At 39.9% G+C, this 18,040-nt stretch overlaps 1 protein-coding gene across 4 annotated transcripts in view; it reads right to left on the bottom strand.

Annotated features, from left to right (window-relative positions):
• Window positions 1-6,543, bottom strand: part of SMARCA1 (SWI/SNF related, matrix associated, actin dependent regulator of chromatin, subfamily a, member 1) — a 35,074-nt gene extending 28,531 nt beyond the window's left edge. Inside the window, exons 1-4 of one of the 4 annotated variants that reach the window (XM_054214335.1) lie at window positions 6,371-6,543; window positions 2,458-2,575; window positions 2,197-2,283; window positions 700-866 (exon numbers count right to left, since the gene is read on the bottom strand). In XM_054214335.1, the coding sequence (XP_054070310.1) occupies window positions 700-866; window positions 2,197-2,283; window positions 2,458-2,575; window positions 6,371-6,450 (452 nt within the window). In that variant the 5' untranslated portion in view covers window positions 6,451-6,543. Of the gene's footprint in view, window positions 1-699; window positions 867-2,196; window positions 2,284-2,457; window positions 2,576-5,843; window positions 6,188-6,370 lie in introns of those variants that run through there. The other 3 variants (XM_054214338.1, XM_054214336.1, XM_054214337.1) reach the window with 3 other exon arrangements.
• Between the last annotated feature and the right edge of the window lie 11,497 nt (window positions 6,544-18,040).

Genomic DNA, 18,040 nt, shown 5'->3' with positions numbered 1-18,040 from the left:
TAAGGTGCTTTTTAATGAGCAACACAGAAATACAAGACACACATCAGTGTTGGCCTTAGAATCAATTACTTCATAACTATACCATTCAGAAAAATCAAATATTCAAGTAAAAAAAAATTAAAACAATTTATAAAATAGAAAATATCAATTTGGAAATGTTCCAAAAACTAGTTGCTTCCTATTACAAGACCCCTCAGAAACACTACATGCAGGCTATGCCTCCACTACTGACTAATATAGACAGACTAGAGGAGCAAGACAATTGGTGCTGAGGATCCAACATCCACACTACATGTACGTTGCCCTGTTTTAACTTGGTCTAGCTCCACTCTCATCCCACTGACACATTCACTACCAGCTGGAGCATATCAGCTACATTTCTGGAATGCATCTTCTAGTTCAGCATCACACAAAAGAAATTCGTTTCACGTGCTCCACAATCACTCCCCCATACAACCAAAGCATGGTAAGTGGCAAGAATCAGAGAATTTACTTTTAAAGCACATTCCTGATCCAAGGTCATTCTAACGTTGATGGATCAGCATGCATACACCAAACAGCTTTTAAAGAAATTATGATAACACCGTTAACAGGAAAAGTTCTGGACTTACTTAAAGCAAAATCTCTATGCTATTAACTAAATAAATATGCATAATTTGTTTGAAAGTGTAAGAAGTTGGAAATAAAAATAAAACATACTCCCCAGCTGAAATCAAACTCTGTTTTTCATCTTTCTTCATCCGTGGCCGTCCCAGCTTGACTTTCAATGGAGATGTTGGTGATTTTTGTGCCGCAGGCTGAATAAAATGTGCAAAAAGTTCTGTCTGCTTCAGGAGGAATTCAAATCTTTTTGCTCGATCTGCTTTCTAGTTTCCAAAGTGTGGAGAAAATTTAAAAAAATAAAAATCAGTAACTTTTCTTCATAAAAAAGTTTATTTTTATCAAGAAACAGAATTCGGACGCTTGTGAGAACAACTTATATGAAGACAGACTGACAAGACCATCCACCTACTGTTAGCCAACTCAGAGAGCTACAAGCATCATGAAATAGCTCTTGAGCTGCTTCAGCTTACAGCTAAATATGAATTGCACCCAATTGTAATGTTGCTGAAACAATCCTTCATGAATACTGCAGCAATCTGGAAGACACGTCAGGACTTGAGAACCTTATCCCAGCAACTCATCCCCATTCAAAATAAAAGATTAGTAAAAAACCACAAAACCAGTTTATTGTATGGATTACTTAAGTCTGCACAGCACACCAGCACCTGTGAAGGTATCCTTTAAAGGACTGTCTAAAAAAGATAAAGAAAAAACAAAGGTTCTGACTTATTGCAAATCCTAACCTTGCTCCAGTCAGTAGCAAAATTTATATCAGCTTCAAGGCTATAAGGATTTGACCGAAGACAACAATGCAGCAGCTCTGCTTTTAGAAGTATGACTGAAGTAAAAGATACACCAGCTCAATACTGCTTTCACTGGTTTGTGAATTTTGCTGTCAGATTTCAAACTTAAACCATTTCATTTTTGCCACATCAATGAGGCATATGCACTTCACTATACAGAACCAGAAAAACATGTCCTTCTCTATATTTAAAAGACAACACATTACATAACTTTTTAAGAAAAATATGATAAAATGCAAATGCTACCTGACACAATGCAATTGTTATCAGTTTCTCTATGCCATTTTTAAGCATCGCATAACACTACCACTTAAAGCAATTTTCATGTGATCTCATTTATATATCTTGATATAAACTACAAAAGTGAAATTGTAGTTCTGTACAATAACCTTTATAAGAAATATACAAACAACAGAAAGCTTTTGCGCAGGTAACTTACATGCAAGTAAAAGTGCTCTAGCAGCAATAACATAAACCAAAGAAAAGAGCAATAGAAATGAATCTGACGTGCAATGCATGATCTTGCCACATGAGGGCAATGCCTTTCTTCTAATAGCATACCACTTACCACCAAATAAACATCTTTGCAAAGATCTCCCGGAAAAAAAATTGCTGCTATTTTTCCCTTGCATTCATTATTGGACCATTTGTGTAAATAACTTGATAACCAAATAAACTGTAAACATCAAGTAAAACTTTTAGGAAGAAAAGTTCTAAATGGAGGAGTAAAGACATGGATGTTTATGCTTCTACAGGATAAAAAAAACTGTTTTGTTGTGAAAACACTTACCATCTTCTCTTCATATTCTGGGTCAACTTCTTTTTCAGGTCTAGCTGCCTTTGGAGGAAGTTTGAGTTGAAACGGGGGATCATTTTTCTGGAATTCAAATTTTAAACACTTTATAAATATCAGCTTCTTTATTTGGTAAGGCAAAAGGATATCAAACTGAATAAACCTATGCACTACAAGTTTAGCATGCTACTTTTAAAAAAATAATTATTTCAAAGTCAAGTGACTGCATTAATCATATTAATTCACCCAAAGCAGAACCTGATATCCATGATGAAACTGAAGAGGAGATATGACCAGATAAAATGTAAGTTGAAGATGTGTCTCATCCTCCTGTTTATGTCTACAAATAGGATCCAAGTTGAAAGCACTGGAAGCACTGAAAGAGGATGAAGTTTAATGTTTCACAGACATCTTGCTTTAAATGCATAATTAAATTTCTGGCAATTACATCTTGTTTGGGTTTTGTTTGTTTCCACTTCTAGGTGAATACTCAGAGTTCATTTGGAAACACAGGTTTAACTACGCTTAGCTATATACCTAGGAAGTGACACAAACTAAACAACCAAATCAATCCATGCAGCAATCACTGCATGGTATACTCTTAGTTAACGAAGAACTACCTTATTTAATATAAATGAAAGAAACAGCAACAAAAATAGCTGACTTTTGTAGTTTATGAGATTCTTTTCTGTCTTCAATTGGGAAGCTCAAAGCAGATTTCCACAACTTCAACGGCTACAGTGCTTTATATATTAAAAAAAACAAAAAAAAAACAAAAAAAAAAACCACCAGAAACAAAAAACCTGGCCAAACCCATGATATTGGCAAAATATCTTTGTTTTAAAAAGAACTGAGGGAGAAATGTTTGGTGGATTTTTTTTTTCCTAATTCAGTCTTTGACATATGCCTTTTTATGCACCTCCTGCAAATAAAAAAAATATGAAATTTTTTTTTGAGATGCACTAAATTATAAAAATGGTTTTAAAAAAGCACTGACTAATGTGAAAGGATCTGCCAAAGTGCACGTCTCTATAAAATGTAGCAGAGCAGAGTCTTAATCTGACAAGTGCTTTAAGTATCAGCCTACTACAAATACATTAAAATGAAATAATAATTAATGCAAACTATTCAAAGTCAAGTAGCAAAACCAGACCAAAATGGGACTAAATATGTAGAAGTCTGTCAAGGAACTTAAGTTTCAGAACTGTTACTGATAAATATATATGCCAACTTACTCTGTAACTTTCAGCACAATCATGCAAATGGAAGGAATATTTTCTAAAGTCAGAGATCACCTTTTCAAGTTTTGGCCCAAAGGCATAATTCTCTACAAAGATGAATAGTACTAACAGTATAATGAAGTCATTTGACAATGTAATGATTTTATAAATGCAGGAGTTTGGTTTTGCAAGGCCAAATGATTATGTTGGAAATAGGTAGCATTAGAAATGTTCTATTCACTTACAGCTTCTTCGATCATATAGGTAATTAGGTCATCACAGAAGGCAGTGTTAGAAACATGCCAAAGAGCAGATCATATAACTACGTGTATATTCACACCCCCATTATATTACTAGATAACATACTCTCCAGTAAGAGAGACTGTCAGAGCTAATATAAGGCCCAATCTTTCTTATTAAAGTGACAAAATACTTCTCCTTAGAGGAAAACAAAATTGACAGTAGGCCATTTCAGATGTCTCCCTCGCTTCCTCTAGAAATAAATTACATAGATATGTGCTACAGGAAAAAAGCTGTCTGTCTGCCTCAGGTACGTATGAAGTTTCTCCTGGACAAAGCAGAACAATTCAGTATTATGAGAATCCCTTTCAACTGCAAGTTTTTCATGTAAAATGTAATGCAATTTTATCTTTCTAAACCCAAAGGCAGATGGCTCTAATGCCAGTTCTGTATTACTGAGATTTCCCCAGGAGAATAAAACTTAAGAGTGGCATACAAACCAAACTTATTCAGAAATAAGTATTTGTGAATAACACACTCTGAGTTAAAGAAATGAACCGATATGTAACGCTACTGCAGCCACAGCACTATAAAATCACATCCTACACCTTACCTTTAAAGACAAAACACTGTCCCCTTCCTCCCCCCACTGCAGTGTTTGTAGAACACTGATGGCCCCAGAATATTAGAAATAACAAACAGAAGACTGATAAAAGCTGATGAAAGAGACAAACAACTTAAGACACATGCACCCCAATACCCTTTCTCTTCCCCACAGCTTACAAGGGAAAAGAATATGCTGTAGTTTCACTAAAATACTATTCTATGCTAGAGGAGCTAAATGGGTAGTAGGCACGAACATCACAACCAAACTTTCTTCTGCATAACGTTCTGATTTATAAAAGTCTACACATTGCCAATTATTAAATTTTGATATGAGTAAGAATACTTCTCTCTTACTACCAACTGGATTACGTACCTAATGCAACACAGAACCACAAAATATTTCAAGTCTGTGCGAGTTTTACCCTAGAAACTTTACACAATGCATCTTCATCACTTAGCGGGCTGACAACAAGAAACAAGAGGATCAGTAGAAGCCTCAGTGCAAACAATTAATTAACCAGCAAAAAAAAGTACTTTCATTTTCAACTCAGGGAGCTAGCTGGTAACAATCTGCCTCTATCCTAGAAAAGTTTTACATTAAAGATTAAACCCTAAAGAAAGGCCCCTGAAAACAAAAAACATGACCAGGCAGCAGTTTCAAAAATAACAGACCCCAAGTACTCCAAGAATCCAAAACGCTTCCCCTTAAAATCTCTACTAACAGCCAAAACAGAACTAGTGACGTCAGGCTGAGAGAGATTTCGATCTAAGTGCAATACTTAGTCCTAAATTGGGTGGGTCACATGAACACCTAAATAAATAACTGGGAATAAGAACTGCTGCTGCTTTAGTTGACTACTCTTGTAACCTGTGCTATTGAGAACTTTAAACAAATACATTAAGAACAATTAGAAGGCCACTTTTTGTGTTTAACTCACATAGACAAAACGGAAATACATTCCAAATAGCCATTAAGTTAAGACACTGTTTTGGTACTACTACAAGAAGAAAGACTATCTATAGCAAAGTAAAACAGTGAGAGGGGAACAGAGCACAACAGGTTGCATTACATGCCATTATTATGGAGAATGTGTAACTAAACGTATAGCTATGTAACAGATCTGTGGCCTGATATGAAGTGAAATTCCAGTCTGAATAAAAACTCACAGAGCAAAACCTTTTTTTTTTTTCTTAAGAAACATATTGACCAGTATTGCACAGTAGCACAATGTTAATAATATCTGAAACCATTTACTGCTTTCAAATTATTTCTCCAGGTAGGCATTCTCTAAACATCTAGTACCAACTATTTATTAGTTGACATGCACAAAATTTTGCAGAATAAGTTATATCCAATACAGAAACTTTTTCCCCTGAACAATCAGGTAATGTTCAGAATTACACTGTATCTCGTAGCTGTTTGCATGCATAAGTAATGAAATACAGAATCGAGTGTTCCTGTCAGGCAAAAAAGAACTTTTATCAAGTGGAATTAAAATTCTGATTGCACTAAAATCAGTATTTCTGCAATTTTCTCCATTATCATACATATATATAACACACTGTCATCATTCTTACTGAGTTTTTATAAGATTCATTCTTCAGGTTAAATCTTGTCCAGTTTCCAAGGTTACTTGAACACGTCACTTTCCACATTCCTTGTGCCTTAGCCTGTAAGTCTTTTTTTTTTTTTTTTTTTTTTCCAAAAAACTGAAGGGAGGCGGCTGGCAGCCATACATGCCCTCTTGATGGGTTTATTCTGCATCACGGCTGCCTTCCAGCCGGGCAGAGGGAAGGCTGAAGCCCTGAGGGCAGGGACAGCCCGGTTCAGCCGCCAGCCCTTCGAGGCAACACACCCCTCAGGGCCCTCGCTCCCCCACCCTCGGCTCCACCGCCCCCATCCCGCTCCGGGGCAGCTTCACCTGGGGACAGAAGAATAGAAACAACAGGGCGTGAGGCACTATGAAGGGGACTGGGCTGCACAGGCCGGCTCGCGGCCCTGACCCGGCCGGGCCCTCACGGACGGCGGCCGCCTCAGGGCTGGGACGGCGCGGCCTGAGGGGCGGCGGGGCCGGACGCACTCCCCCCCACACCCCGAGCGGTACCTCCTCAGCGCCGGGCTCCTGGGGAGAGGCTGCCGCGGCGGAGGTAGAAGGCAACTCGCCATCCGGGCGGGTGGCGACATCGCCAGGGTCGGTCCCGGTATCCATTTTGTGCGCGGCGGGTACCGGAGCCACTGGGGGAGGGGAGTGGAAAGGCTGAGATGGGGGGGGGGGCGGCCCCACCGCCCCAAACACCGCGCGGCCCCGCCCCTCCCGCGCGGATCTCGCGATACTTCCGAGAGAGGGGACGGGGCCAGGGGACCCCGTTTCCCGCCGCCAGCGCTCGGCGGGAAACGGGGTCCCCTGGCACTTGGGCGGTTGCTGAGTTACTTTTCATGTCCTACTCTGCTATCTCTGTAATCTCCAGAGAGCAGCCAGCCTACGGCTCCTCTGCGAGGGGCAGGATGCTCTCTCCTTGCCCTGTCTTCTCAGGCATGAGCCCCTGTGGCCTGTGCACAAGCAGGTAGAGCATGTGGACTCCAGGTCTCCCGTGGAGGAATGAAGCATGGAGGGCTGACAAAAAGATAAGGTGCTGCAGGAGCCAGACTGTAGAACAGAATGGCGTGGGGGGCAGAAAGCTTAATGTTTGCGGTTTTTGGCACTGGTGACGTCCCGCCTGAAATACTGCATCCGGTTTTTGGCCCCTCACTACAGGAAAGACACTGAGATTCTGGAGCAAGTCCAGAGAAGGGCGACGGAGCTGGTGAAGTGTCTAGAGCACAAGTCTTATGAGGAGTGGCTGAGGGAGCTGGGATTGGTTAGCCTAGAGAAAAGGAGGCTGAGGGGAGACCTTATCACTTTCTACAGCTACACCTGAAAGGAGGCAGTAGCCGGGTGGGGGTCAGTCTCTTCTCCCAAATAACAGGTGATAGGACAAGGAAATGGCCTCAAGTTGCACCAGGGGAGGTTTAGATTGCATGTTAGGAAAAATTTCTTCACTGAAAGGGTTATCAAACATTGGAACAGGCTGCCCAGGGTAGTGGTGGAATCGCCATCCCTGGAGGTATTTAAAAGACAGGTAGACATGGTGCTTAGCAACATGGTTTAGTGGTAGTTTTGTCAGCATTGGGTTGATGGTCGGACTCGATAATCTTAAAGGTCTCTTCCAACCTAGACAATTCTATGATTCTATGATTCATTTTCCTCGGTTCTAAACCCTGTTGTAAACAGCACGTGTGTTTTCCAAGAGGAAATGGCTTCAAGTGGCACCAGGGGATGTTTGGGATGGATATTAATAAAAGTTTCTTCACAGAAAGGGTTATCAAACATTGGAACAGGCTGCCCAGGAAAGTGGAAATACTCACCATCCCTGGAGGTATTTAAAAGACAGGTAGATGTTGAGCATAGGGATGTGGTTTAGTGGTAACTTGGCAGTGCTAGGTTAACGGTTGGACTCGATGATCTTAAAGGTCCCTTCCAACCTAAATGGTTCTATGAAATTCCCTAGGCTGTATTTGAGAGAGAAAATCATCTCTTAACATCTGCAGGGCTAAGAGGTACCAGTGGAGTTCACAAAGCAAGAGTAGCTCATGGGAAAACGTATTGTTTTCTTAAGCCACTTGGAATTCAGCAGTGTTTGTGTATCTCATACTAAAAATTACACTAATGAAACCACTCAATTTAGTTACTGTCAATGTGCACATTGCTGACTGTCCACGCAAGATGTTCAGATTCTCAGCTGCTGAGCTGTAACTTTGCTTATACTGCTAAAGGATTCCAGAAGAAGCCTTGAGATGGCAGACTTAAAAAACTGAGAGCTCCAAATCAGCCATTTTACCTGGTGATTACTTACAAAGGCAGAGGAATAGATGAAACTCTAGCCTTGTAGGCAGAATGAGCAATAAAAGCTTTTGCATTCCAGTAAAATCTCAGTAGCTGTTACCAAGATCTTTTTGCATAACTCAACAACTAAGCTAAGCAAATGGGGTTTTGCAGCTCACATACACTGCATTTAGAAAGACCTCTGAGACCTCTTTTCCATCCATACATTGACTTAAATAGGGTGCCATTATGTGAAGAGTAACTGTATGTCTGAACTGTTTCCATGGCTGCCTGATTACTCTGAAATTCAGAATCTAAATTATGGTCCAACATAGAAGATTTAAGCTGTAAAGTCCCCTTTGCCGTGTTGTCAAACAGCTGCAAAACAGTAACCGTGCTGTTCTGAATTATGTAGCACCCTTCTGCGTCTGTTGCATAGTGTGCAACAAAGCAAGGCCCGCAGTGTCTGCATTAGCCCTTCCACACAATTTATTTTTAAAAGCTTTGGGAAGTACCTTTTTCATGGCACAGTTGAGAAGAGTGACATGACTGGTTTTGAAAGAGTACTCCAAATAGCTTTTCCAAGCAAGGCTATCTAGAAAATGAAGCTTACCGTTAGCTATGCAAAAAGTCTCTAAGGTGGGAAAATTCCAGTCTATGATGTCTTTGTTCTTAGCCTTTACGGAAAATAGTTCACCAACCATTTTTAATATTTGACTTTCCTACTCAGTTTCAAATGCTTGTAGCTTCTGTTTATGCAAAACCCTCTCAAGTGTTTGTCACAGCTTGCTTTTTACTTGAAATTCACAGGAACATTACATGCTGTACAAAACAATCAAGCTGCTGCTTTCATGAAAGATCCCCTTTGGATATTTTTTGCTGTGTGCTTGACATTTGCATTTGGCACTTTGCTTAGATGTTCTTAGTTGCTTCTCTTAGACTATGTTGTGTATTCCTGTGGATCCACAGGCCATTGGCTGAAAAAAATCACTTAGTCATACACCAGTATTATCGTATGGTAGTCTAGTTAATTATAAAAAAGGTAACAAAGTGCTTTTTTGTACTTCATATACTATTTTTTGTACACGTATCTTTTCTAATGTATTTGCAAAGTTCTACTGAATTTCTCCACTTGGTTTGGTTTGGTTTTTTCCTGTGGTTGGGAGGCAGGGGGCTAGTTGTCATGTTAAAGATGTAGATTTAGGTACTAGGTCTGCCAGACACAATCACCAACAATTAAGAAGGCCCCCTCTGTCCAACTCAGAAAGGTGGCACTTGACATATTGTACGGTGAGAATTATTTTTTCTTGTCAGACACAAAAATAAATTGCATATACTTAGACTCACTGTTAACCACTTCTATGTTTCAGACACTGCTGAAATACGTAAAGAGTTGATGAAATATGGATCCAGGGGCATTTTCATTACTATCCAGGTAAGATTTTTGAGAACTTCGACTGTGGCTACTCAACCTTTCCCAAACAGGGGACTAATTGTAGTGGTCTTAATTTCTCTAGCACAGATATATTTGGTTTTAGTAACTTTTTAAAATAAATCTTAGTGTTATGTGGAATGACTTTATAGGCCAAGTTATTACAAAAACGCCTTTTGTCTGAGTTTGTGTAGATGAGTTGTATTGGTACCTCCTTATGGGTGTGGATGGAGAAATGTTACCAAAAAGCATGCTTAAGAAAGAAACAGTACATGCTGAGAGACAGTGTGTGAAAATCCCCCAAGAACTGATAAGCTTTAGAGACCAGTAGACCTGTTGAATTCACAAGAAGAGATAAAGTCAGTACACCAAGAGTCTGCCAAATCCATACAAGGCCACTGGCACACACAAGCTATAGCTGCTAAATACAAATGAAGCTGACAGGGCTATGTATACACCTGCTGAAAAAAAGAGGAGCCCTTCAATGCCCTTCTGAGCACCTTAGTAAGCACGTGAGTTTGGCTTCCCAACTGCTGCACAAACCAAGTAACTTAGTGTTCATATGCATAATTGAACGATGTGAATGCATCATGTGGATAGTTATGTGCTGTTAGCAGTAAAAACTTGATCCTGTGGATAAGCACGCTTAAATAATAAAAAGTGTCTTAGATAGCGGCTGTGATTTGTGTCTTCCCTGACTTGAAAATCCAATTTACGAGTGACAGTACCGCTATCAGATGCCACCAGGTGGCGACACCGACTTGTGCTCGTGTGAGGCCGGCTGTGGGAGTCCTGACTTCAAGGTGATTCGGGAGCCTGTGTACTATTTTATTATGAATGCTGCTCAGTCTTGAAACTGATTTGATCAAGAACAGGAAAAAAAGATTATATAGTTTATATTTCTAAACGATCTTTTACTTGCTGTTGTTTAATTACTTCTAGAACTGTGTCATGTCCATTCCATACCTTCCCCCACAATGGCAAAAGTGTTTTGTTAAGAAGCGCCTTGGTAGGAGGTACCGTCTGACTTTGGGATCTGTTCACTCCCTTGTGCACATTCAGGAGGCTCTCCATTAAATGCCATAGTCCAAAATCCACACATACTACACTACTCATTTCCGGCTTAAATGTACTAGCGATGAACTTAAACCACAACCGTGTAAAAGATGTTAGCTGTAAGCAATAAACAGCTTTGTAAGCTCAGAAACAAACAGGTTCTGGGAGTAACAGAAGTGCTATCTCTGAGATGTTTGCAAGATGACTTGCATAGTTGCCACCTTTATCTTTGTACTTACATTAGCCTAGCCCAAGTATGAGCAACCACAATACACTAACCACACGTTATCCTGAGTGCAATGTTACAATCTTGCTTAAAATGCTTATATCAAATGTTGCTATTTAAATATTGCTTATATTAAATACTTCTGTTTTCATCTCAATTGTTACCTGGTTCAGAGTTTCACAGTTGCCTTGGTTAAAAGCTCTCCCTAGGCTTTTTCTGGTGTTCATGCAGGCTCCTATGAATGTGTCAGGGGTTTCCTTGTATCTTCTTTGTCTTGTTTCATGGTGTTTCTGCCTCTTACATCTCTTCTAAAATGTAGTTTGCAACACAGCCAATCTAACAGCAGTCTGAAAATGGTGGTCTTGCCACCCTTCTCCAGGTGGAGTCTTGCTGTGTACTGTCCTGTGCGAGCAGTGCCATTCATCCTAACATAAGGTGAGCAACATCTGCAAGGCTGACCCAACAGAAAACTATTTCCCATCTTTTATAATTTTCCTACTGGTTTAATGCTCTAAACAGACTTGCAGACTGGTCATAAAAATGCCAGAAGTGATACAAGGAAAGCAGTGGGAGGAGTTCATAGCTAGGGGCAGGAAGGAGAGCGAGGCCTCCCTTCCAGCAACGGCTGGCTGCTGGGATATGAGTAAACCCCAACTAACTCCGCACCCTGGCACATAACCAAGCTTCATCTACCACCACTATCTTTGTCTCTTGGTTCTCAAGTCAACTCACAAGGTGAAAGCCTGCCACCACACATCTCCTGTGCAGTTTTACTTATGTTCTGTAGTTTAACATGTGCCTCCTATTGTTTAAGTTGTCTTAACCATTTATCTGCTCCCTCATTTGGCCTAAGCTAAAGGAGAACATTGTATGGAGAAGCTGTTTTCCAAATCTAGGAAGGACTGCTTTCAGTGAAAAAATGACTGGTGTTTGTGAATTCTGATGCCTGGCTGGAGGGGCTTGTTTGGCAGAGAAACCATCTCTGCCAGTTTCTGTTATTACGTCTTCTGTTGCTAAGAATTCAGAAATGCTGCCTCCATCAGTGGTTATGTCCTTACAAGTAACTTTGGTTATGTCCAGCAGCACAATTCCGTGTGTTCTCATACTTACCTGTGCAGCCCTGTTTCATCCAGATCCGTATTTCATAGGTTCCCTTCCACAGTTTATCCTCTTTAGGGCTCCAGATTTTTTCCTTCCTTGTAGGATTAGAAAGAAACCTAGGCCTCCTCCTCCAGAGCTTACAATATAGAAACTACTTCTAAAATGAGCTCTTGGTTTATGCGTCACTCCTTTGTAGCACAGTTTTTGCTGAAGATGTCATTTCCGAGGATGTCCACTGCTGCAGGGCTTTGTGGCCATTGAGCAGATAAGAGCGGTCCAGCCACCGCATGACGTAGTTCATGGCTACAAACAAGTGATTACCTGATTCTGCCTCAGCTGGAGGCACAAGGACATCCAAGCAATGCACTCTAATAGGCTTGACATTAGGTATTCTTTAAAAAGGGGCTTTGGGGGGCTTGGGGTTTTTTTGCTGGTGGTTTTGGTTGTGGTTTGTTTTTTGGTTGGTTTTTGTTGGGGTTTTTTTGGTGCAGGATTGATATTCATGCATCAGTTTTGTGTACCAAGTTTTCATTTTACCTAACAGTCTCTGGAGTTGCCATTAGGGTTTGGAAATGCAAGACCTCATTCAGCATTGAAAACTATAACAAAATAGCTAATGTATCCTTTGTAGCTGGTTCAAAGAGCTGATAGTTGTACACATAGTCATTGTTTTTTTCCCATCTTCTCTGCAATGTTGCATTTTTAGTTCCAGGTTTTAGCAACTAAAGCTTTACTGTGGTACTGCAAAGGCTTCTAATATGGCTGCATTTCCCAAACACACAGTTTTTTTGCTAAACGTTTTTTCACTTGGTATCCGCATTTTTTTTTGTCTGGGTGTTCATTTTCTCAGTGGGAGAGCCAGGAACTTTTACAGTTTGGTAAATTACAAAAATGAGAAGACTGTCATCTCTTCATGGATGTGATGAGCCAGGTTTATGTGATCACATTAGAATGTGTTAATTTACTGAGCCTCATCAGGAACTTACTGTGATGATACCTTAATTGCCTATATGGGTACCTTTAATTGTTTGCAACTTTGAAATTGAACATAGTGGCTCCTTCTGTGTTTCTGTGTTCCTGACCCCTTGCACTGTTACTGGTGTTTCTGCAGGTGAGCGGTGGGTTAGTTCAAGGTTCCAAAAAGCAAAAATCAAGCCCAACAAAGAGAATTACTAGTATTTTTCTCAGCTCAGCACAGCAAAACAGCGCAACTGCCCACACACTCAAGGGGGCAGTGCCAATACAGCAGGGAAACAGATACATGGCAAGATGGAGGGTGGGATTGCTGCCACACTAATTTGTATCAGTTTAAGCTACCATAAAGCAGACTTTATTAAACAATGTTACAATTGTGTATTCTGTGGTGATCTCCAGATTTTGCCCACCTACAAACAATGATGTCATGGAGATTTCACAATGATCAGGGATTCCTTTGGAGGTCACACAATAATTCCTGATGTAATAAGCTATGACTTTGCCAAAACCTGGAGCGTTGTGTCAAGAGAGCTCCTGACCAGAAGAGACTAGTTTTGTTGAAAGTGAAAAGCATTTTAAAAGTGATTTTAGATCAAAGCAAAAGCTGTCAAAAGAGGTTTTTCCAGCTGAAATAAATCTGAAGCATACTTCGCTGCTCACTGCAATGGCATCCTTTTCTCCTCTAGACTATGCAGTGATATTGCAAAATTGAAAACCTGTAAATAACCTGCCCATAATGGAGACAGAATTTTACAAAATTTTGAATATCTGTGAGTATACAGGAAGCAGGCCACTGCAGTATAGCCTTTAACTCTTTAATGATGGGTGAAATTCTTCACAAATTCTATGCTCAAAATAAATTTTCTCTTTCTTAAGCCAAAGCCTGTTTCCGTGGGTTTGATTTCACACTGTTATCCCTAAGCTCATCACAAACTATTTGTAAATGTAACAGTTCTTGTTCAAAGGTTTTAGCATGCACCAGGATTTTCCTTAAATGCAGGAAAAGTGCAGAAGAGCACTGTAAAGTACTGCCTCCATTAGCCTTGCAAACATGGCAGATGCGTTGCGTAAGCCAAAAGCCATCACTACAGTTGCCACAGGCTTTATCCTGCTGTGAAAATACTTTTAATCCTGTCCTTTTTATCCATTTTTACTTGCCGGCATCCACTCGCTGTGGAAAACTAGAGTGAACGTATTATATTTTCTAGAGCACTATCCATTTCTGGTGAAGAAGCTGTTAAACTACAGTAGCTGGTTTTAGTTTATCCTAGTCCACATCATAGAATCTGTTTCTGCCTTTCCCCTCACTCCCCCATTTTTTTGCTATTTTGCTTCCCTAACTGCCTGGGCCTTCTTTCTTCCTCATCCTGTAATGATTCTTCCTTTTTTTGTAACAGTCTCAAACACACAGCCGCCATCAAAACAATTCTTCCTTTCCTGCGCTTACATTCTTCACAGAGGGCAACCTTTTACATACATCATTCAGAAATCTGGTATGTTTGCTGTAATACCCTCTGTTCAATCATAATTACATAAAGTAGTATTTCATTTTTCCTTCAATTACCTAGAAGGGGAGGGTGTCTCTTTAAACTTTTTTGCCATCTGCATGAAAATTTCTCACAAAACACAAAGTAACATGTATGGTTCCTATAACTCTCAGTAACATGTTTTTGGGCAACATAGAGAACAGAGTCAGACAATATCCTGCATTAATTTTCCTGTGTTCATTTTCTCATCGCTCTGGAGTGTTCTCTGGTCTCAGTAAGAATTTTTTAGGGAACCCATCCTGTGCTTCATGATGAGCCTTCCACATTTATGAGTCTGAAAACAGACAGGTAGATTTTTTTCACTTAAACATAAAACTACAGACTTCTTTTTCCATCTGTTTCCGCAGGCATCCCTGAGACCTTTCTTTAAGCTTCACATCCAAACTTCAGGGTGCTCCAGATAGTTTGGTGTAAACTGGTTTCAGCAAATCCTCACTTTGAGGAATTAAAATTAAAATTTTAAAATATTTGCTGTTTCTGATTTGGAAGGGGCATGTTATAATCTTGATGTCAAGTAGATTATTTTGGATTTCTGGCTGTTACAGGTTTGACTGTCATATCACCAGAATCCGTCAGCTGTGCACAGGTAAATTCCTCCAAATTGCCACATAAAGTTAATATAGTTATATATGAAAAAGGAAGTAGATTTTTCTTAGCTTCTAAGAGTAATTAAGACAGTTAGAAAAGAAATTTTGGCTCTTTAAATAAGCCGTTTTCTCTACCTTTTTATCTCCTCCCTCAGCCACAAGAATTATTTGGCAACCTTGAGGAGCCATTGATAAAATTACCCCACAAGGAAATCATCGGAAAAGGGTTGACACCAATGCATATGTAGAGTAAGAGCCACAACTTTCTTGACCAGCTATGTAGATGTCATTGGATTGTTTACTAGTCTGCAAACAGGCTGAAAAATAGCAAAAGTGCAATTTTTAATGTGTTCCTCCCTGGATGACAGAGAAGAGAGAAGCCTATCTTCTGGCAAAAGTGCCAGGCCAGAGGTTTGCACCAAGATGGGGCTCTGCTTGTTACCACCCCCACTTCAGAAAAAGGCAGTTGTACATTTGAAATAGATACGCTATTCAGCAGAATGCCAGCTCTTCCACCAATTACTTTCCTGAACAGGAGGCTTTCCTATGAGATGCTGGGTGTCTGCTGCTCTTTCCCAGAGGAGATTGATGCCAGAGGGCATTGGTCTGTTTTCTGAAATGGATTGACAGAGTTCTCCATATGTGTCATGAGAGCTTTTGGTAAAATTAGATTCTGCCCTGTCCATAACAATAAAGGCCATACCCACATGCAGCTTACATAGTTCATATGCTTCCTGGAGCAAAACCACAGCAACGTTCAACTGTCTGTTTTCTTTTTTTATTTTCACAGTGGATCCTGCTTCAAAAGCAGGTATCTGACCGTTGGGTCCTGCTGCCACTGAGAGCCTCTGGGTGACCAAGGACGCGGCCCAGTTCAGGCAGAATATATTCATCAGCTAAGCAGTATAGTGCAGACACGGTCAGCATCCTTCTATGCCAGTGGTCAGGCTCCAATTTTTGTAGTTAATTGTTTAAACAACAGCAAATGGTGTTGCTCTGATGATCTGTGTGCTTTCCTCTATTAGTCCTGATTTGTATGGTGAGGACAGGCTACTGGAAGGAAGAGAAGGGGTTGAATTATCCCCTGTGACTTTGCTGAATTTGTCCTTGTGAATGGGAAGAAAGTGAAATATTTGTCTGCAGGGGGGAGCAGAGTGGTAACTGTCAGGAACAGCTGGAACATATATACTGTGTCACATCTTTTTGTGGTACTGGGCTTTTCTGCTTGCTGTGGGAATGCCGCAGAGGCATGTTAGCATTTTGCTGAGTAAGTGTGGTGCAAGCTCCATATGTAAACACGGATCAGTCACTAGATGAGAGAAAAGGGCTGTTCTCCCAGGGCTAGGGCTGCCTTTTGCATGGACCTCAACCTTCACAACCCCTGCAGGGTTTTGTAAATTAAATGTGGGGCTATATTCTGGGAAAAATATATGCTTGTGGGAATGTCAGTCCAGATAACTCCCATATCTCCTCCTGCTTTGATACCTATAAATTTGTGAACGAAATAAATCCTCCTGATTTTTCCCATCCTCTCCATCCCAATTATTATTCTGTCCACAGGGGAGCAAGGACTTGCACTGCTCTCATTATTAACACCACCACCACCAGTTGCTCTGCAACATGGAAATGGACAAGCTTAAATAGCACACTTGCTTCTTTACATCAGTTGCCTGTAGGGTCATGAAGGAATTTCCCATCAAATGCAATTAGCAAGTTCATTCTCTTCTGTTTTGTTAATAGTCAAGTGTTGTTTTTCTCTGAAACATCAGTAGCCTAAGTTAGGAAAGGAGAGGAGTAGACCAGTACTTTCATGACGAGCAGAGAATTCCTCTTAGGTATGTGGGTGATGTGGCCAAACTGATCATGCTTACTCTGATCTTTGCTAGTGGCACATATGACATTAGTCTGGTGAGAACAAACACTCTGACATGATCCAAATAAAGACAGATTCTTGAAATTTGATTAAGACATATCAGAACATGAGTGACCCGTACCATCTATGTAGAATAGAGAATGATTTTACCTTCTGGGGTTTCAATTTTATGTTTGAAGTTTTATTTATTTTTACTTTCTCTGTAATCCTGTCTACAGTTCATAACCTTGAAGGCTTCTCAGCTTATTCTAGGAAGTGTCATATCAAGAAAAAAAGTCTCTCGTGTCAGACTTTGAAAATTTGCTAAGACTGGCTCTGATCTCATAATAGAAAGAAAGAGAATTTTAAGGATAAATGACTGCAAGTCATTTTGGTTTGGGTTTTTTCAGTGGTCAGTAATTTTTTAAAACATTTCTGTATCTCTGCCTACAGCAGATTTGGAGCACTGGCCGATGTTATTGTTACCAAGCAAAACTTGATCTCTCTCAAGGTAACTATTCAAAATGTATAAAATAAAAGCTTAAATAGTGAAACAAATAAACCTAAGCAAACATATGTCATTCTGCAGTTTCAAACCTTTTGGCATTGCAATAATATTAGGAAAATAATTTTTATTTTTACACATTTTTAATTGGGTTTTGCCCGTGATTTCAGCATATATATATTCAAAACACACTTGAAGTCCGAAACTAAATGCTAATGGATAAATGCAAAAGCTGGAACTAAAATAGAACACCCCAAGGGTTTTGCAGAAATGTTCAGCCAAAATCAATTTTTTTTGCTCTTCTTTCCCTTCACTTTCCATTCTGTTTCCAGCCTTAGCTCAGTCTCTACATATGTCTTCAACTGTAAGATTTTTGAAACAAAAACCCTGTCATTCACTATCATGATGAAGGATTTAAGTAAAGAATTTTATAATTTAAAAGTGGTTGAAAAATTTGTGCCTGGAGCAGGATAAAAGTGAAATCCCACTTCTTCCATCAGGGCTAGATATCATGCATTTTTAAGCCTGTTATTGTCAAACACATACGTGAGTGATGCATTATCAGCACAATGAAAATCATTAGGGTAAGAAAATAACTTTATTTGCTCTTTTAATGTTTGGAGCACAAATA

This window comes from Rissa tridactyla, chromosome 9 (assembly GCF_028500815.1).
Source record: "Rissa tridactyla isolate bRisTri1 chromosome 9, bRisTri1.patW.cur.20221130, whole genome shotgun sequence".
Lineage (NCBI taxonomy): Eukaryota > Metazoa > Chordata > Aves > Charadriiformes > Laridae > Rissa > Rissa tridactyla.
This window is presented reverse-complemented; position numbering and strand designations above follow the sequence as displayed.